This window comes from Rhipicephalus sanguineus, chromosome 10 (assembly GCF_013339695.2).
Source record: "Rhipicephalus sanguineus isolate Rsan-2018 chromosome 10, BIME_Rsan_1.4, whole genome shotgun sequence".
Lineage (NCBI taxonomy): Eukaryota > Metazoa > Arthropoda > Arachnida > Ixodida > Ixodidae > Rhipicephalus > Rhipicephalus sanguineus.
This window is the reverse complement of record NC_051185.1, coordinates 56,857,735-56,879,881: the sequence shown is the minus strand read 5'-3', so window position 1 is coordinate 56,879,881 and position 22,147 is coordinate 56,857,735. Positions and strand designations below refer to the sequence as shown.

At 44.9% G+C, this 22,147-nt stretch overlaps 1 protein-coding gene across 1 annotated transcript; it reads right to left on the bottom strand.

The window, feature by feature from the left end:
* Positions 1–536: 536 nt before the first annotated feature.
* LOC119371901 (V-type proton ATPase subunit D) lies at positions 537–21,709 on the bottom strand (the record flags this gene model as incomplete). Its single annotated transcript, XM_037642357.2, is given in 3 exon segments — positions 537–785; positions 13,744–13,822; positions 21,544–21,709. Coding segments are annotated over 3 exon segments (402 nt in total), but the record flags the coding sequence as incomplete, so codon positions are not given.
* Positions 21,710–22,147: the final 438 nt, after the last annotated feature.

The window sequence follows — 22,147 nt, the reverse complement described above, 5'->3', positions numbered from 1 at the left end:
AAGCTAACGAGGCAAAGGTTTCGGGAAACCGCGCTCCGGTCTCTTTGAATTAAGGCTCATTCACATCTACCACTAGCACCTGTCGCGCGACCAAGCTATAGTCGCAAATGGCCGCTTTGGTCGCAAAGCTGACAAAGCGACTGCTTTGGCTCAGTCGCTCGCTGCTCCAGATTTTTCAGTGGCGCGGCTGCAGTCGCAAGCCTCTGAACCAATCAGATGCGCGGGAACAGAACGTGCAGCTTACTTTACGGCGCAATGGCAATGCGAGCCGACGTAAATTCTGCGTGGCCACGCGTATAAGTCGCACGCAAGTGTGAACATCGGTCGCCTGCGTTGTGTTCCTTTTTCGTCGCCAGTCGCAAACGGCCGCGCGACCGTTTGCAAGTCGCAAGTGTGATTGAGCCTTACGATCGCCCTTCCCGCATTAAGAGAGGCCCCACATTCGCGTCACAGACCGTTTTTATTGTCCCACACTAATCAAAGAAAGAAGAAGAAGAAGAAAAAAGGTAGCCGAAGACCGCGCAGTTGCTCTACTCGCATGGATGCAGTAAGAGAGACCACGTTCGGCAACCAGAGAGGGATTCGCACAGGTTTTTCTTACAGCCTCATCCATGCGAGACAGGTCTCATCAGGTGAACAGGATGTCCTCGTCGCCAGAGTCGTCTTGGAGAATGTTACGCGGATGCTCCTCCATCTCCTTCGTCATAGTCTTGGGCTGCAGCTTCGCCAACTCGGCCTCGCGGAGCGCCTTCTGAGCCTTCTTCTTCTCCTGGACCTTCTTTAGCCTGCTCGCCGCGCACACAGCGGCCATCAAGTCACCGACAAATACGTTGCACTCTACGTTAAAGGGACACTAGAGGCAATTATAACAATTTATGTCAGAGTGAAAGGTCAATGCTTGAGAACGTCAGCAACGTCAATATTACATGCAGCAGTGCTTTAGTAAACGACAAATTAAGGTAAATGTCGGACACGACTTGCGTCACCAGTGAGATATCCGTTGCTCCGTAGCGCCGGCTGTCGGGCGGGGATGGCTACGTGAGGAGGCCGTTCTTGGAGGCGGGTGGTTTGTATTGCGCTAACGGCATGCGTACCACTAAAACAGGATTTTCTTTCAAACTAAGCATTTCCTTGGCACGAGACAAGTACTATGAAGTTTCTGGAACGCTGTTTCACGAATCCACCTCGACTTGATATTTGCCTTTAGTGCCCCTTTAAGACGGAAAACGTTCAGCTACAACCAACTCCGGGAGACAATCATTTTCTCATTTCTTATAAAAGAGATTCTTGTTTATGTTCAATATTACTTCCACCTGCGTCTCTGCGTAGTCTTCCACCTGCGAAGATAAGCCTCGTCCCTTGCACTCAGCAACGAGAGGGTTGCCGATGCCTTACGGGAGTTCAAAGAGATCAATCTTTACTTCTCGTTTTCCTAACTTACACCTTGCTTTATTTTTTGTAGCAATTTCTTTGTTTCATAAATGATGTTCGCATTTTGCCTAGTCAATATCCTTGACATTTTCAAATGTTAATTTCTATTTCTTTCTTGCATATTATTTAACAGAAGGTAATTCATATTTTAAAGATTTCCTTTAAAACAGCGCGTTTATTGGTCAATACCTTGGTGTAAGTGTGCGCCACAAGACCAGGAATCTACTTCTACTTGTACGTAAACATGCGACGGCATCATCTCACTAAGGAAGACTGAAAGAAGACAATGCAGCCGTCATATAAACGTTGATACGAACAAATAGCTGATATTAGTCGACAACAGCCAACACCAGCCGCCATTTAGCCAACATATGGAAACCTCCGACATTTTCCAATGGTGGGCTGGGGTGCTATTCTGGGCACTGTCAAATTCCGCCACATTGTCAAATTTTGTAATGGCAGCATTTCATGAGCCAATCAGAGAGGCTGTGGCAGCCCTCCGAGCCAATCAAAGTTGACCAAAGAAATGAGTGCGAACATCATAAAAGAAAAGGAAAATATATTTTCCCGCTGTCTTCATAACTACAGTTTCTGTGATTGCAGATATCGTAAGATCGCCAGATATATTACAGCTAGCATTAAAACTATATATGCTACTATAATTAAAGGAGACAGGCGAAGAGCTCATTTCTGCTCACCAGGACTAGAGTTACTGTATATGCTACCTTTAGGTAGCATATACAGTAACTCTAGTCCTTAAAGGCAGCATATACAGTAACTCTAACCAGGACATGATTACGGCGTCCCCTATACCTCTCCTGGCTTCACTGTCTGTTGGTTCCATTAGTCATGGTGGGGGCATACGTATACACGAGAAACCGCAGAAATGTCCGATTGGCCTAACCTGTACCCATGCAATAAGCTAAAATAACCACAACGTACATGTGCACGCACGCACACATACAAAATAAAATGAGACCCCGTTCGGTACCTTGCTCATCGAGTGGTTGATGTAAACTGCGACTGTGCGCATCGTGCGCTTTTACGTTCTGTTGTGTGCACACTCCAGTGACTTGACTGCAATGATTAGTCTGGAAGTAAATGCTGCTTCGATATTCCAACCACGCAATGATCGCACAGTACGCGACAGTGATTAAATATACTCCATTAACAATGCCTTGCGGGTCATATGTAGGGACACGAAGACAGTAATGCATAGTAATGCCAGGTGCAGTGTCACCCTGGTAACACTGAAATTGCTGCAAGTAAATATAACAAAACATTCTTGCATAAGGACAGAAATTAAAGGTTCAGAAAAAGATGGAGACGAAGCAGTGGCGTAGGCAGAAATTTGTTTCAGTGGGGACACGTCATTTATCTGAAGTGGGGGTTGTGCAGGCAAGTGTGGTCGAGTGTTAGTTTGTGCTCTTTGTCCCATGGCAGAAACTTCAGGAGGGGCACATGCCCGTTGGGCCACCCCCATGGCTATGCTACTGAGATGAAGTGTTCAGCAGGGATCTGAGAATGGATGTCTCAAGTTGAAGTTAATGTTTACACAAGGGGACTGGCCTCTCAGAGCTGCATGAAAACGGGTCCTCTTGTTCACACGGCTCCAGCTCAAGCCATAACATCGCCACTGTCAATCAATTTCTGCTAACACTACATGTAAAAGTCGTTAATATGCAAGCGTTTTGCAAAAAACTGCACACACAAGGACATGGTTGTTACTTGTGGCATTAGCTTGCCGCCGAATCTGGGAATACTTCGTTTTAGCACTGGCGAGCTACATGTTGTTTGGCTTCTAGAATTATGGTGGCCTCCTTGTTCAATATATATTTGCCTTACCATTTTTTTAAACTGGCCGGCTGGTGTCAAATCGCAGCAGCCTATACATACCAGCCAATGGGCAACCATTCTTATTGTGAATTATTCACGTGCCTTGCACACCTAAGATAATTCATTTGTAGGGTCCACCGCTGCAAAGCAAAACTAAGGCTTTGAAGATGTCCCAATGGAGGGCTCTGGGTTAATTTTACTCGAGTTGAGTTTTTGAACATGCCGCTAAACGCATGTGCATGAATGTTTTTCCATTTCAAAAAGATACTGAAACGTTTCAGTGATTGTTGTTGCACTTAGAACTTACAACCATGTGATAAGAATCTTAGCAGGAGGTATGGCACGGACAGAAAACACCAAAAGAAAAAAAAAAAGGCACACCCTAACGAGCGGAAGCACTTCACAGAGCGCGTAAAATAGTGTTCATCCTTGTGCGGACAAGATGTCTAACTCTTACCTCTTCAAAGGCATTCGGCTGTCGTGCAAGCGAAAGGGTGCTTTTGGTATTCATGGAAGAAAACACCAGGGTCACAACAGCACAGTCAAGCTGGAAACCACTGTCTTACTAGATCACTTCAAGAAAACGAATAAACTTCGTTGTCTTGCAACCTGCGTTGCAGGGCATAAGAATGGCAAACAGGGCCGAAGATTCACTGTTATATGTAGTTGTAAAATTGTGATGGGTAGTGTGAGAAAATTGGGGATGAGAGAAGTAAGTGGTTGTGATATGCATAATCAGTGTTGGCGGTAACGCGTTACAAGTAACGGCGTTACCGGTAACGCGTTACTTTTTTCTGTAACTTAGTAACGTACTCGTTACAATTTAGAAACTGTAACGGGTAACGTACTTACGTTAACATTTTTCGGTAACGTGTGGTGTCACGTTACTCGTTACTTTTTCATCCTGGGGTGTCGTTTGCTCAGAGCTCGCCCCACCAAATTCTTTTGTCGCAGCGTCGGACTGCTGTCTGCCTGCCAGGCATTGACCAAGAAAGCGCGGGCGGAATCGCTTTTTTTTTTTTTTGCGGAAATTGGGGAGACCAATTTTTTAAGACGCGCCGACTCCTTGTGTGGAGGTTTGGGCCATCGCCACACAAAGCTTGATAAAAGCCGCATAATTCGCCATGAGAAACTGTACGGACATGCTTCTCGTGGAAGTGGATGTAGCAGATGGATTGTTGCCTTTTCGTGCCCAAAAGACAGGCCGTCCGAAGAGAAAGAGCAAGGGCTGGTTTACTCCATACCACGTGCTGATCGTGAAATGTTTTACGTGGGGGAAACGAAGAACTCCCCCGAGAGGCTGCGACAACATAAAAACGATGTCCGCAAGTTCGCGTGGCAAAGGAGTACACTCACTGAGCATAGCATGGTAAACGACCACCGCATCGAATTCGACAACTCCCACGTCGTCGACTTAAAGGCCAACTCCGGCGATTTTTTGGCCATGCCAAAGTAATGGTGCTTTTATGTTCCTGAGGCGCTCCTGTTATGGGCCCGATAGCAGAAATACTCGGCAAATTGGAGAATAATTTTAAATAAGCAAAAAAGCGCAACACCGAAACCGAAACCCAACCGTGTGTGCTGTCTACGTATGACGTAGATGTTGTTACGAACGAACCGGAAGTCGTGCAAGGCATGCCTGTCACGCCGGCGCGGAGTATGAAAATTGTGACAGCCGGGACGACTAGCGAAGCGCCGGCCAAACCAACGCTGTCTGTCGCCTTGTGCACAGCAGCCGCTCGCTGTAGCGGCCGAAGCGCCGAAGTTAGCGGTGCCCTCGGCTGCGTCACTTCCGCTGCCTTCCCAATACTGACGTCACAGACGCAATGTTGCCAGTAATTGTGGGAAGCCAGGAGGGCGTTTGCAGACAATCTAAAATTCATTTGCAAACAATCTGCGCATGTCTCAAGCCTGTAATTTGGCATAAATGAAGGAAACGTGCAAAGGAACGTACCCGGCGAATTTCATTGAGATCCATCGACCTCGAAAAATCGCCGGAGTTGGCCTTTAAGCGGCTTTCTGTGGAATTCTGGCCCATCCAGGCGACAGCCGGTAATGTCAACCGGCCTACAGGTGCGCTGCCGATCCAGAGTCTGCCTTATTGTGGAGAATAGGCGTGACCCCCGGCTGGAAGAAAAACCCTGAAAAAGAATGCGAGCGGGACGGGAAAAGTAGAATTTTTTCTGGTAACGCAAAAGAAAAAAAATCCTTTTTTTTACTCACTACCTTAATACCGCTGTCACACGAACAGTCTTAACCGCGATTAACTAACTACGGTTACGGCTAACCACGTTTGCAGGTAGCTACACGGCAGACATTACCGCAGTTAGTGTACTAATCGTGGTTATTGCAAACGGGTGATTCCACGAGAGATCGACACGGATCCAAAAATAGATATTTTAGATTTGATTCAGTATTTTATATTTTATGCATGTCCCATGCCAGTAACCCGAAAAGGAACTTAATTTCCTTATTAACTGCATAATTTACGAGGGAAAAAATATCAAACATATTCAATCCGGAGGGACCAATTTCATTACCTGTCGTTCTCGAAAGTTCACGACGTTGTAAAACACAAATATTATCGTTACAAAGAAGATATGTTGTGTATGAAATGTATGCGCAACAAAGAGTAAAGTAACATTGTTTGAAACTTGTAGAGCTAAGGAAACTGTTTTTGAAAAATATCTAAATATGCGACGTTTTATAGTAGCTACAAAGTTGATAAGGCCTATCAACTTTGTTTTAAAAATAAATTTTGCTTTTTCTATGTGCAACTGCAGCGACGTTTCTGGTTATTAAACTCCTGAGCGAGTGAGGCTGATCTTGAACACCCTCACATAAACGCTCGCAATTTTTGCGGTAAATATACAGGTTAAAGTGAACAAAAAATGTTTATGCACAGATATTTTTTACGGAACTAGCCCGTTTAAGCATTTCTTTATTACTACAAAATTCGCGCATTTATTTTGCTAGCAGAAGCACACCATCTCAATTATTGTAAATTTCTTGAGATTTCATTGATGCTTTCTTTGCGAATAGCGTTGATGATTGAATCTGATATTCTGTATAATGTCACATTGAGAAAAATGGCTTCACCATGTGTCAGAGTCAGAAGCCATCAAACGTAACTCTATAGGCAAATTTAAGCCACTATACCATTGCTAACGTCCGGTACATTTGTGCAAGTAATACACGTTAAACCAGCATTATGGGTATATTCGTTGTTTGCGTTAGAAGTTTTATGTGAAACATAAATTTCAGATTTAAATTATTGTTATTGTGGGTTGCTGAAGCAAAGCCACATCGAATAAAATTTATGATTGTGGAGTAATGGCAGAGGTAACGTCCGTTACTTTTTTTCGGTAACGGTAACGGTAACGCGTTACATTTTTTTGTAGGTAACGTAGGGCGGTAACGCGTTCCTTTTTTTATAGTGTAACGAGTAACGTATTTAGTTACTTTTTTTCAGTAACACCTACAACACTGTGCATAACATGGGGATACTGAAGAAGAAAAAGCCCATAAAAAGGAGAGAACAGAAAGGCTCTTGAGTGTTAAGCCTAAAGGTGAGACAGCAGAAAGTACAGCCCACAGAAAAACATAAGCAGAACATTTTGCAGAAGCAGAAGGTCATAGAAAGGGAAGCGTGCTCACAGGTTAAGAATGGGATATACAAACTGAAGTATGCGAACGCGAAGTCAGGAAGAAGAGCGAGGATAAAAAGAAGGATGCTCCCAGCCAGAGGAAAGGATGCACATGTCACAGGACATGAAGCTTGGGGCGGAGTCATGCGAGAAGAAAGATGAAAGCAAGTGGAAGGATGCAGCCCCAAAATGCAAAAGTAGGAAATGGGTATGGCACTGGGAGTGAATCGATACACACCACAGCCACGTGCGAGGTAAAGCCAAGGATCACAAAAATCAGGTACACAATAAGAGAATAGATACGCTTCGTGCAGATGAACACAAAGCATGAGGTGGAAAGATAGAAAAGAATCAAAGTGCAAACAAACAGGAAAACAATAGCTAGTACTGAGCAAATTAACGGTTGGGGACATTGGGAAAAAAGCAAGTTCAAAGTCCGCAGCAAGAGGCAGTGTATAAGTAAAAATGAAGGCAAATCATTGTAACAACCCTTGAGAGATTGAGGTGCTGTCATCATATACATCTTTGACATTTGGGTGGACCACTGAAAACCACGAATCCATGAAATTTCAAAGGACTGCACATTATTTTGGCAGTGGCGTGCGACACCAAACAGAGCCAGTTTGAAGTTAGTGCAGCTTGAAAATTTACCATGTCCAACGTGTGCTTGAAGACAAGAGCATTCAACAGAGACTCTTTATTGTCCAGCGGAATATTTTTTTAGCCGGACACTTTTGGAACGTAAAGGTCGAACAATAACAACAAACATAACCGGTTTATCTATTTGGACACATTTCGACCCACAATATGGTGGGAGGGGTATACAGTGGGGGGGAATGGATGACAGCCCTTAACTACAATGTGTACAACGTGTTGGGGCAAACTGGCACGTGCCCCTTAATTGAACAGGATGTCCTCATCGTGCGTGTCTTCGAGGATGTTTGGTGCGTGTTCAAATGCCTCGGCGAGCAATCCCACTTCGGCATTGTGTTTGGCCAACTCGGCCTCCTTCCGTGCCTTGATCTGCTTCTTCTTTTCCTGGATTTTCTTCAGCCTGCCGCCCACCCCACAGCGCACCGCAGGAAGGACATAAAACAAAAAAAAATATCCAAGTCAGCTTCCATCACAGCATGGACACTTGTGTGTACATTGCAACTCCTGCTGTGACAACCAACCGTCACAGACAGTCACAACAGGGCCCGAGGACACCAATGAAAAATGAAGCCACCACAATTGTTCCAACAATGCATTGACACCTCTGCTTTAATTGACATTTGTAAAAACTGCCTGCAGCCACTCGGGCAACAGTGCTTATATCAGAATGAGTTCCACAACTCTGTGCCTCGAGGTATTTTGCACATGACAGCAGCGAATTAAGTTCATTATGGAGCTCAGCCTCACAAGAGCTCCAATGGCCACTATAACGACTCAGGAAAATGACCAAGCAACCAACCGAGATGAAGCAACGTGGCCCCAATAAAAAGATCTGAACAAGTGGACATAAATGCAGGCTTTTACGACCAAGGCTGCAGCTATTGTAATGTGGTCATTCATGTTTTTAAGCATCCTGTAATGTGGGCATGTAAACAAAAAAACAACATGTGCCTCTCAAGCACTGAGTAGATCCAAAGAACTCGACAAGAATCACTGTCTGGCAAATAAGGAATGTAGCATTAAACACCAGAAAGAATTCATTCAATATGTTAGAGGTGTATGTACAGTAAAACCTCATTACAAGACACATCCCAGGACAGAGGAAGGTGTATTTTGATGTGTTTCCAGCGCATACAAGAACAAAAAAACGCAGACACTGAAAGGAAACAAAAAAGAACAGTAAGAACACTGTTCTTGAACTTGACTTATTGCGCAGAGGGAACAGGCTTTTACACATTGTGAACATGCACCAACAGAAACCGGAACAAAGAATGAGATGCATGCCTGATGCCACTCGTCAGAATAGCACAGCAGACAAATGTGAAAAGATAATCTTTTTCTTTTTGCGACAAAGCGACAGAGGCAGTGCTTACACAGTTCTCATTTTCTTTTCTGATGTAAAATCAGGGTGGCTTGTCTTTCCTTTCTCGAAAACTGCGTGCTGGCTACTTTCTTATCACCAATGTTATGTCATGCTGATAGCCACATGTCATTCGTGATCGGGAAGCACCGGGCGCGCAGTGATAACGCAAGAAAAGCCCGCAAGATAGGTGACATTATTGTTGGGTGGTAAAAAGACGTCCTGAATATGCCTTTTTTTTATTTTGTTGGAGTTTACGGAGCCGCAACTCCCGTTAAAAATGCGGTGTCGGTGACGAGCATGTTATTTTGCCACTTCCAGGACCGTCTTTGTGCAGTCGTTGCTGCTGGCAGTAAGTTGACGCTGGTGAAAGAGCAACATCGAACGAACGATACAGCGTGGTGTGATGCATGTTCGATGGATTCCAAAGGTTACGCTGCGTACTCGACAGGCGCGCTTTCGGTAATGCAGAGTAACTACGCGGTATATTCATCGCCTGACGTGCGCCACAGCTAGCTAGAAAAAAATGTGATGAAGCCAATGACGCCGCAGTAAAGGCTACCAAAGTGCCCACTACTGGCGTTACCATCGAATCATTTCGGAACTATGCCAAGTATAGTGGCTGACATCGCAGTACAGCGGACGGACGACTCATGCGGCTTTCGCCGATGCTTGCGCGTAGGTTTGTAAAGCGATCTATTACCGAGCATCCCTTGTTAGTTGTGTGCAGCGTGTCGCTTGCTAAGCTTACCCAGTTAAATGCCAGGACGTTCACTGTGACGTACGCGTGCGTTTGTCTGTGCGCAGCGCGATTTCTCCATGCTCGGAAAGCACTGGACCATGCAAATACGCCGAGTACGTTCTCAGGCCAATGCAGTGACGGCGAGCTACTTTCATTTCTGCAAGTGACACGCACTTAATTGAAGCGGTCCCGCACAAGGGCGTGGCAGCGAACGGCATGTTAGGGTTGTCACCTGTTCCTAAAAGCGTGCAGTACACTTACACCAGCGGCAACAGCGCTAAGCCACACGCACTGCCGAGCAGGCAGTTCATGATCATTGATAGGTTTGTTGGGCAAGTCGCGGAGAAGTGCCGCGGCACGTTCATCGGTAGCCGTCATCACGCCCGCGTGCATTTCCGATGCTTATCCGTGTGGGCATCACCGCACTCGCGCCGAAGTCGTAGTAATCATTGGTCGATCGTTCATGCGCTTATCGTAAAGGCGCAAAATTGGAAGTTCTTTTCAGTATATGTATGACCCAATATTCGAAAAAACAGAATATTCGAGTCCCTTCGAATATTCGAAACTGCTTGAATCGAATACACATATTCGGTTTTCGAATCGAATACGCATATTCAAATGTAATATTCGAAACTTTCAAATATTCGCATACCTCTAGATTTATTGTATCGAACATTTTGATGATTGCACAGTCATTTTAATTTCCCTTTTGTTCCGATTTTTAAGAATCTGTGATTGTTCAATTGTGACGATTTCAGTTGCCCTGTCAGCCTCCATATATTTGTTTCTATAACTGTTTGTTGTGAGTTTGCGATTGTGGTGTTGTGCCCATCCTTGCTTTTTCGTGGTGCCTCCATTTTTCTTCTAAAAAAACTTCAAGATACACAACAGAATGCTGAGAAGAGGCAGTAAGCTCAGCGACTGGAAAGAAAGATTGCCCCCCCCCCCCAAAAAAATTATCCGTTTATCATTGTGGTGATCGTAGGAATTACTGCTGTGGCACGACCTACGCTCTGGCAGCAGCTCAACAGAAAAAGAATTGTTCTGGCATGCGATCAGAACGAGCTCAGCCCACTACATTGTGTCACATCAGCTAACCGGCATATTCTTCACAATTCCAGATGGAACAAAACAGATTTTTTAATTAAAAGAATATAATTTAATCTTGGCCCTACGGACACTCGTTGGTAGTGTCTTGTGACAAGCTGCAAACTGCACACAGTGGCAGTAAATGGCCTGTAACTCTTTATTTTTTATTGCGATAGCAATTATATGGACAGTCTCGGCTGAATTTTGCCGTCGCCGCCGTCATGCATTGTATATGTATGAGTATGTATATATATATATATATATATATATAAAAGCCCCAAAGGAAAATAATTCAGAAAAATGCTTCCGAAGCGCGGAATCGAACCAGGGACCTCTTGCTCCACAGCGAGTGGCGCTAACCACTACGCCACGAAACGCAGATCCTCCACGTAGGTAACGGCGAGCGTTATATACACACTCTTTACCGCTGGACGGACTCGGAGACGGCAGGCGCTTATAAGCGTTTCTTCATTACTAGCGAGATGGCGCGAGGAGCGCGTCGGCGAGCTCGCTCGCTTCTTATGTTTGCGCAGGGAGAGCCTTGCCCTTCCGCTGTCTGCTCGTGCGGTTTTCTCGTGCTGAGGGGAAGAGGGATGTTTCACGCTTTCAGTGTGATGTCCGCGCTCATGCTACGGAGCGTATGGAAGTCACTCGGGCTCAAGGGACGCCGCTAAACGAACAAACAGAAGATGAGCGCAAACTATCAAGTGTCACAGCTCGACACTTGAAGCACGCTAGTTTCCTTCGCTGCTTCGGCCGCCTTTGCAACAGGAGCGCTGTTCAAACAGAGTATCCATTGGCGAGCCTCACTTTATATAGCATTAGTTTCTTGCTATCGCATTCATTGCTTCGCCCTTGCGGCGAAACTGTGACTTTTTTCACACTTATAGAACATGAAAAATCAATCCGATAATTTATTACTGCTGCCATGTTTTCACAGCAAAGGCCCTTATTGAGTGACGCGGATTTAAATTTTTGGCACAGAATCTGACAGTCACAATCTGTGCGTTTCTTTATATTGGTTGCAATTGGCAATCATGACAGGATGCCTGACTGGTTTACGTTTCCTAGGTTAAGGTGTCCAAAATGCAAAAATACTGAACGTGCATTCAAAATGCCAGGATAACCATATAAAAAACACAGGGGATAGGAACCGGGGTTGCCCAATCAAAGAGACAAAACTTAGCCAAAAAGCAGCCAACATGAGTGAAGAGCAGTAAGAGTAACCTAAAGTAGCGATGCTTCTGCGAAAACCGCAACGTTTTCATTTAAATGGCTAAGTATAATGGCCTTTTTTGGCGAAAATCTAAACAAGTACAGTATGAATACCTTGAAGTCAGAACTGCCCAGATTTAAGCATAACTTGTTGGTTTTAGATATCATGTCGCAAAGAGCAAAGAAGCCTCTTGCGCTCTTGCAAAAATGACCCTCTTCACGCATCTTGCGACATTTTTCCTAAGAGGGCCAGAAGTAACAGCCTTTTGGTGACGTTAAAAAAGAATACGGCTTTAAGAACATCCAAAATCACGATTGCAGGCATTCAAGCATATATTGTACCTTTGTAGCAATTTTTCTTGACATGGTGAAAGGTGCGCAGTTAATATTTTTAGTCACCGTCCAAACCTAATCCTAAAAATTGACACAAGCAGTTTGTTGGTACATTCGATTTCACATTTTGAGTACAGAGCGCCCTTGGTGTGGAGTGCGGAGCTCCCCGGAATGTCTTGTTTGCTTCAGAGCGCAGCTAAAAATAAGGATCCCTAACAGGTGGCAGGCAAATTCAGGTTTGTTTACCTTACATTTTTATTTTTAAAGAATGACTTTGAAAAACACCTTTGCATTATTTTCCCATATTTTTTTTACATTTCACTGGCGTTAAGCCCAGCATATGTACGTGGAATACGCTACCACCACATTATTTTCAGTTGCTTTTATTCAGAGGGGGGCAAGCTACAGCCATGGGCGACAGTGTTCCCCTAGTCCCAGCCACGCGCCCTAAGCCTTCGTTTGTGTATAGCAAGCGAGTTTCCAGAGTTTCAGTATTTCTGTGTGGGTTATAAGCAAGAAAATGAAGTGCATTCTGCAACATAAGTGAGAAACGGCAATTATGCTTGAGACTTACATGACCCAAGAAATAAAAAGGTTTTAGAGAGTGTCATTTGATGTTCAATATTAATAATAATATCTGGGGTGTAACGTCCCAAAACTACTTTCATGTGCAAGTGACACAGTACGGAACGGATAAAATACACGACACAAGACATCGAGTGCAATGCACAAGACACAACACATTTTTGTGCTCGACATCATGTGTCCTGTAGTATTTTATTTGATCCGTACTGTGTCTGTGCTAACCAAGCGCACTATTGAAAATGAATGAACACCAAATAGCCCCCCTGATAGCTCTCCTTAGAGTGTACTTTGCATTGCTGGGTGCAAGTTCCCCCAATAAAGTTCATTATGTGACGATATTGATGAAAATAATCATCATAATGGTCACCTTCCTATTTTCCTTCCACGCCAGGAAGAAGGCCCGGCTTAGCAATTTATGAGCTCACCTTGCAACAACACACAATGCCATGCAGTCGCAACGCTAATGAAAACCAGCAGATAACGAAGCCAAGAAAGGTATAAGGGACGTTAATTGTACTGTTTCAAGCGTATTGTAGTGATCGTGATAAAGACGTGAAGAAAGTAAAGTGGACGAAAAGACAACTTGCCGCCAACAGGGACCGAACCTGTGACGTTCCGAATGTCGCAGGTTCGGCATTCTGCCTGGTTTTCATTAACGTTGCGTCAAACAAAGAAACGGGCCCTCAAAAATTTGTTTCATGAAATAACCTGCAGAGACGCACAAGTACACCGATAAAGGTTACGAGCTTTTCCCTTGTAGTCTGCTCGTTCTTTCGAGGGCAGCTTCTGATAAAAAAAAACGAATAGGTGACGTATTGTGACGAAGCTTGTGACAAATTAGCGCAACTCACCTGAAGAACTCCTCCCTCTCCCTCTCGTCGAGCTCGGATGTGATGTACTGAAGGGTGCGGTCAATGCGAGGAATGATCACTGCAGCAAAAAGCAAACCACAAATTATAGTTCAAAAATGCTTTCCTGGCATGGTATATGAAACGATATCATGCTTACTCCTGCATTGTGCCACAGCAGTGGAAACTATATACACCATAATATTAATTTTTTTTCTGGTATGTTAAGTGCCAGGGCCCCTGTATGATTATGATGGATGCCGTAGTGGAAGATGCCAGATGAATTTTGACCACCTGGCTTTCTTTAAAGGGGCCATGACACGGTCACACAACAATTCACAGTTTCCAGCAAAAAACAGCAGTAGAGGGTCTATCCAAGGCCCGTAGAAAGGAAATTTTTCAAGGGGATGGGGGTCCATTTGCTGAAGGCCTTGAAAATTTGACAAAAACACCCATTATCAGTATTTTTTTCGGCAAAACACCCCCCTCCATCAAAATATTGGGGGGGGGGGGAGGCAGCCCCCTAGGGCACCCCCCTGGCTACGGGGTCTGGTCTATTGTGCGTAGACGTATATGAAAAATGGACTGTAAGTGAATATTTCAGTGCAAAATAAGCCCTAGAAGTCACCAGCTATAAACCCCGCCCACCGCCATATTGCTATGGAGTGTGTGATGTCATGTGCTGCACGGAGCCGAGCTGTCGTCTTCTACCGAAGTTTCAGCCACTGCAAAGCGTTCAACTTCAATGCAAAAGTGAAAAAAGCTTAAATAGCTCGGTTGCACGCGTAGCTGAATGTAGAACAAAATCGTTCACCAGAATGTCGACGCTTGCACTGCAAGCAGCTTGTTACATCATGGCTCGCGAATGCGCCAGTGTTGACCAACTTTCAGGCCGCTAGCATTTATAAAAATATTCAATTATAGATTCAGTGCTCGAGCAAACGCACTAAAATTTCACCGTCTTCTTTGTGAACGCACAAGGATTAACCCACATAATATTACGATGGAAAATTGGGCGTCATGGCCCCTTCAATGTGCATTCAACTCCAAGTACAAAAATCTCCCGTGAAAATGTTGCCGCCGTGAAGAAATACAGCACAAGCAGAGAAATGCCACTTTTTTTTTTTTTTTTAAACCCACCCCCACATACATATAACCCTTGCCTCCAAATACAATCCAAGGAAAAATTACAGAAAAGATCCCTGCATGTTGCTGTTAAGTTACATTCTTTGCAATGCTGTTAAGTATTGCTGTGAAGCGGCCTTACATATCAAAATTTACATATATTTTAGCCCCAACTTTATTTTTATGCGGGTTATATGCAAGAAAAGACAGTAGTAGCACAGCACTGTCATAAGCCTCTTCCATGCACTGTTATTCTAATTAATAATCACTGCCCACTAGGCTATGAGCAGCTAGCACTGAACCATTTTGTGCCAGCAGTGGTATTGTAGCATTCATACCGGTAGGCAGATGCAACAGTTTTCAACAGCACACGCCCATCTCTCACTGGTCAATTCTCCACCAATCATGAGGCACATGTGTTCAGCAAGCTTTCTTTGCCTGTTCCCCCAACTTTGTTATTGCTGCTTACTATTGTTATTGTAATGCATAATATGCTTGGTACCAGAGCATGACATGCAAGCCAAAATAAGAACCAGGGTTATATAGCACAAAAGTGCAATATACAGTAAAACCGCGGTGATACGATCACGGCTCGTATGAATTTCGGGGTGATACGAATTTTTCTGTGGTCCCGGCCAAGGACCATTAGCCGGCAATGTATTGGAGTACGTTTGACGCGAACCGATTTGCACCCCGCGACGTTTCATACGTACGCACGCTAGCATACAGGTGTGAGCAGGTGCTGCCCGCGCTGTCGCGGAAAACGCGGCAGTCATGCGCGGACGTGGGCATGCGCGCTGCGTGACCATCAACGGTGTGTCGTTGCCTCCAAGCATCGAGTTTCATTCAATAATCTAGAGAGGAAACTGGCGCTGCGATCGTTCAACCACCATGGAAATGATGGGAAGTACAGGCTTCAGATTGGATTTTGTTAGCTAGCGAACTGTCTACGGATTTCTTCTACAGTTTTAGTTTCGTTCTTTGCGAGGCGTGGGCAGTGAGGTGCATTGCAAAGCACTCACGCAGTGCCTTTGTTGTTCAAGAAGGCTGGAGACAGCTAGGTTTCTTAGTTCGCTGCCACGTTGCAGCTTTACAGGTTGTATTTCACAGTTTTAGCAAAGGGTCGTGCACTCACCGCTGCTCATAAATGTAGCGTCCCATCCCAGTGCAGGAAATTTTGCATAAAGTTCACGTTTCTTTAGAAGCGCTATTTGTCAAAACTCTTTCAAATCGACTGCAAAATGACGGCGACACTAAGTAAATGCACCGTCGCGCTCCTCTGACTCAACTTCACAACAAAACAAGAGATGCGTTGGGGGCAGGCCACTTGGACAGACGCATCTGTCATCGCAGCAGATGATACGTTAAGTGTTTCTCACTCGATACGGTACTGTTATTTCCATAAATAGATAATGCGTACTTTCGAGGGAAAGACAAGCGCGTTTGTTTCAAGTGTTGTAAAGAAAATAATTCATTATATTGTGATGCCAAATCTGGAACACTATTGCAGAGCAATGCATACCCTGGTGGCTGAATTTGTCCAAGTTTCAGTTCCATCCCACGGTCACGCAAACTTTTTGCAATAAGTTTTACGTACAAAAGAACAAAGCAAGTTCAAATTGGAAATAACCTCATATCGCTTTGTTTTACACTTGGCAAACAAGCGTCGCGAATCTCAAGAATCTAAACCATCCGAAGCAAATCCGAAGCCTGTACTTCCCATCATTCCCATGGTGGTTGAAGCGCTGCTCAAGGAGCCTGCGTAGACACTAGCGCCAGATTCTCCTCTAGGTATTATTGTAAGAAACTCTATGCCTCCGAGATAGTGCGCGTGAATCTTGGAGGCCTTTATGCACCTTCGCATTTAGATTACAGATGACGTTGACGTCGCACCTTTTTTTTTTAACAACGCGTTGACGCGTGCTCGAGGCAGCAGCGTATTTGTACTGTGTTAACACGTGCCTGCCATGTCGATGCAAGCCATGTCCCCGTAAGCAGACTTTCTATGAAACAAGACAAACTTGGGCTGCGGGTCTGTCATGAAGTCCCATTAAAGGTGGACGAAGACCCCAAGAGACGAAGCAGACGGTCTTGGCGAAGGAGCTTGGCCTCTATCTATCGTGTGCAAAGCGCTTCTTAAATCACTTTTGCCACAATACTCTGTTGTCATGCGGAAAAACGTAGTAAGATTAGGAAGGGGCTACTGGCGGTCACGGGGCACAACACATCTGGTTCAATAATTACACACGCACGTATGCACCATATATTTACGAGTACAAGTATGATCGTTGACGTCTAAAAACTTTACTGGAAATCATTCATAGCTGCTCATGACATTGCTGCGGCCCTGAGGAACACCAACTCAAAACGTGTGCCAACTTTCTTTTGTCGCATAATAATTTTCCATGTTTTCTGGTGATACGAATTTCAAATGATACGAATATTTTTGGCCACCCCGTGAGATTCGCATCACTGAGGTTTTACTATACTCTATCAGGTGACAAACACATTCATGGCTGGGTGAACACACTCTAACCTTGACATAACAAAACCTGCTGTGCAATAAACCAACTCTGTCTCGCTATCTTAGGTGCGTCAGAGAAGCATGTGTTCTTTTGTCCATTCAACAGAGCAATTTCATGACACTGTTTCAGCTTTAACAGCTTTCAGCCATCTCGAACACATAGTACTTGTAGACTCTGTGGCAAGTGAGCCTGCCAAACAAACTAGAAAAATGATCGAGGTAAGCATAAAGTGAACACGATGGAGCTTGATGGCTATCCTCTGCAATAAATGCACCAACTGGGCCCCCTTTAGCAAAACAGTTCTTGTAGGCGAGAGTGCAAATGAAATGACAATTGCAATCACCGAAGCACAATACAATCCAATTTGGGGTGATGCGTAAATCGGGAAACCATCGTATTTTTTTATTGCAATATATATATATACACATGCTTAACACCGGTGATACGTTATTGTGCATTTTGCGTTTGTTTACAGGTTCAGAGCAAGTGTCCACTAAAGCACCTAGTAAAGGACTCAGATCTCGGAAATAAATCTGTTGTTGAAAAGTCACCCCTATGTGAGTGTTTCCGCGTCATTGTTTTGTCCCATGTTAGATAGCATTAAAGGGGTCATGAGGCACCCCTTGGGCTGATTGAAAAAACACATCCTGCGGAAAGCTGACACGGCTATGAACTGCTCTGCCAAATATTACAGTCGTGCGCGCCGCGTAATGGCCACAAGCGGAGCGCGAAGTTGCCGTTTCCCCAGGCACCCTCTTTTCAAACCAGAGGCCGGTTCTCACTCTCGTCGGTGGGCGGGGCGTCTGTCCGCTGTACGTCGCAAGAGACATAGCATGCTTATTGGCGATAGCCGACGTAAATCGAGAGCGGCGTTCGGATCAGATGCGCTTCTTGCCGCGGGGTGCCGCACTTGCCGGCGCCGCACTCCTCAGTACACGGTAGCCGCACTCGCGCAAGCGAATCACAGCGGGGAGAGCGATCGCGTTCATGACGCGCGCTGGCGTAACTCTTTCCCCCATGCCATCCCTCCCTGCCTAGCTTCCAGTGGCGCTCGCCGGCACGAGAAAAGAGAGAAAGCGCTGGGAGCGTGCGCCAAACCCCGTAACTCCGCTGATTCTTGACGGATTCGAGAAATTTTTGCGGCAATCGATTCGGGAGGCTGTACACTCCGATACTGAGGCCATTAGCTCATTACTTGGAAAGTGGTTCATGACCCCTTTAAGTGGCGTTGTTATGATGCATCAAGAAGCCCAACGTACAACTATATTTGAAGCAGAAGTCATTTGAATGTGTCCTTCCAGGATAAGAAAATCTGGAGGCAACCCTAATCCTTGACTTGGGTGTCTGATATTGGTGCTCACACATTGGCATTCGTGTACCCTGGTGTATTCCTTGGGTTTGTGTTTTGTCGGGAAGCCGAAGCGGGTCTCAGAGGCCCCCTGGAAAGAAACGCATGGTTGGGATCTGCTCTGTCTGGTGCTGCAGCGATCCCAGTCACACACAAGACAGCCGTCTGATCTTTCAACAAACTAATTCGATTAATTACTTTCATTAATTATCTTTACAGCTATTTGGCCCTTTCTTAAACTTACGCTCCGACATCACATGTATCCAATATAGCTCACAGGTTGAACTTTTGTACGTTTTATTTTTTAGAGGAATTCTTTTGAATATTCGGAAAACCGGAAGTACTGTGTGATTGACCGAAGTGCTTGGAAGAAAAACAAGAATGTCACTTGGTGCTCGTGACACTGAAAAAAAAACTCTGAGCAACAAAAAAAGTCACCGTGTGAACGGGACAATAGGGTATCTCAAAACATGCACACAAGGGCAATGGTATTGAGGAAGCACCTTTGTACCATTTGTCACATTGGTGAGGAACCTGCAAAAGGTGGAGGGCACACAGCACCTCAGAATAACACTAGCCAAACTTAAAGTGTTCCTAAACCACCCAGAGGTCGAAATTTAGTAGTTGCGTTGCAGCTGTGCCCGAGTCTGACAAACACACAGCCGGGAGAATTTTTCAGAACGGCGCTGTAATAGCGGGGCTAGACGCATTCGATGACCCAAAAGCAGCCCCTGCTCGCTTCACGCTTTCCTTCGCTAAGCTTCGTCCATCTGCTTGTCTCTCCTCCTGGCCGAGCGCTTCTCCTCGCCGCGCAAGGAAGAGTGGCAATTCGATTGGCAAGGCACCTTTACAGTTAGAAATAGGAACAGTTACAGCTAAACAACACAGTAAACAGAAACAGTTACAGTTAGAAATAGAAAACACGAAAAAATTTCATCACATGTATTGAAATCAACACAAACAATTATACATACCGGTGCTAAATTTCGTAAATATGATGCAAAAATAGAGAAATTAGCTTCGGTTGACACATTTCCTCCCGCCCAGTGCGATCTTGTAAATGTTGTGCCAGCATACAAGTCTAGTGGCCAGAGCATGGCACTGCGTATGAGGCCGAGCGCGTTGCAATAGAGTGCCAGAATTTATACTGAACAAAACCACCGAAAAAAATGGGCGGTGATTGCAAAATAAGGAAGAAATGTCTAAAAATAGAAAACCCAGCATTATTGCAGGTTATTCGAAGATGAAGCATCTACAATGAAGATTGTTTTTATCGGCTGTCATTGCTCCTCCCAATTGAAAAAGCAAGCTTAGAGGATTAAACTATGACGACAAGATTAACACATCAGCACTAGTTATGTCTATGAGAAGTTTTCATTGTCTGGAGGAACGTTGACAGGCACAATGGTGGCACTGCCTCCTGGACATACCAAGCAGCTATCCTTCCTTCGTGACAAAATTAACCCTTAGAGGGATAATGGAACAAATCTGTCCCGATTTTCCCTCTTCAGTAAAAGCTTCTTCCACCGCTGCGTGTCGCCATCAGTGCTATGATTTTCTGCTGCCATGGGTCAGAAACATTTAAAAAACCAAAAAAAAAAAAATATTTCACACGTTCACGATAGGTGGCATTGGTGATATGGTGAGTTTAATTTCATTTTGTTCTGTAGAAATTTTTCAGAACTGCTGTTCCACTGAGGGCAAGACAGCTAAATTTCTAGACTTACGGTATGTATCTCCTGTTCTGAATTTCCAGATAAGTTGTTCTAGCATGAAACTATGGAATTTGTTTCAAAACTGGAGATATATCAGCCAATAATCGTGTCAAAACGACCCTGGAACGAAAAATGAAGCATTTCCTTGCTAAGCCTAACTGCATAACAGGCACGCATAGATGTTTTACAAGTTTGATGGGCATCATAACGTCAGACGACAATACTTTACAAAAGAGAAGACCTTGAAATTCCTTTTTGTCCTTTTTACCACTATGGTAGCAGTGGAAATGAGACCAAAAGCTGTGGCTCAGAAGTTCCTGAAATTGAGGGCCGAAAGAAGAGAGTGACGAGATCGATGCTATACACACTCAGAAAGTGAAAGACAACACGAATGTACAAGATCTAAGAGAAAAGCCAACACCTCAGACCTGGATGTAGTTACTTTATCAATGCATTTACAGGATTCAGTGCACTGGGTGACATTACACTGCTGTAGCCTGCCTTGAATCATAGCCACAATTTCATATATGGGCGGAAATTTAGGCACAACTGAGGTGCTCGTCCTTATCAACATCGACAGCTGAAGAGACAGTAAGGAGCTAAAATGGTTGGTGTATGCGAAGAGGTCAGACAGAGGAGCTGGCTTAGCACAACAGGTGCAAGCGCACATTGTGTTCCACAGCTGGAAATGAGTTGCGCTAGAATGTTTTTTTTTCTTTTTTCCCACAGTTTCTGAAGTGCCCCTCTATTAGAGAAACACACGGTTGTTAGAGAAACAAACGGTCTCATGATTGAAAAGTATGTAGGAAGCCTAATATGCTGTGCAGGGAGGCTGCTACTTACATGTAGGGCAACAGTACACCACAGGACGTTGCTAATGGGGGGAGGGTTGTCAACCAGCTTTTATGCATGTTCATACATGCACGTGTATATATGCCCATCCAAAATTGAAAAATTTTGGGGGCGGGGCGGGAGTGGTCGACCCCCCAACGTCCCCTTCCCCTGGCTGGTGTACCAGCTAGCTGACATCTGGATGGTACACCAGATGTCGGCTGAATGCATTTCCCATTGCAGCACTCTCGGCACTCACCGTACTCAATGGCGTTCACACGTCGGTTGGTGGTCTTGATGACGCTGTCCAGGGTGATGAAAGATGTCTGCAGGGAAGCCAGCTCCACGAGCAGCTTGACTGCCTCAAAGTAGTTCTTCTTCAGCTTTCCCAGTTTCTGGCCACCGCGAGCCAAGCCGGCCAGTTCGTTGGCTGAGTAAAAAAGAGGACACACGTGGCAGAGTGAGAAAAAAGAAGGCAGCAACAGCCGAGCAGCAAGCAGAACGGACTGGCAAACCTGACACTACACTTTAACGACTTCAGTGACGAATGCGGCAAGCTGGGCAGGCTGGCAAGGATGCGTGACAAAGTCACTAGCACTTAGTGCTTGTTCTATGTACGAAAGGCGAGCTGAGCAACAGGCTAATCACAAAAAAATACCAATGACGACCTCAACTCAAGCAGAGCTCTTCTAAACTTCTTGTGATGGAAGCGGGCAAGGATTTCAGTGAAGCTGCTCCAGGAGAAGTAAACTTGCCACTTCGGAGCAGGATTTGGAGTGGCAATTTGGAGCAGATGTGAACCTCAAAACAGCTTAATGAGGCTTGAAATGGCTGAAGTAGCAGCAGATTAAAACGTGGTGTTT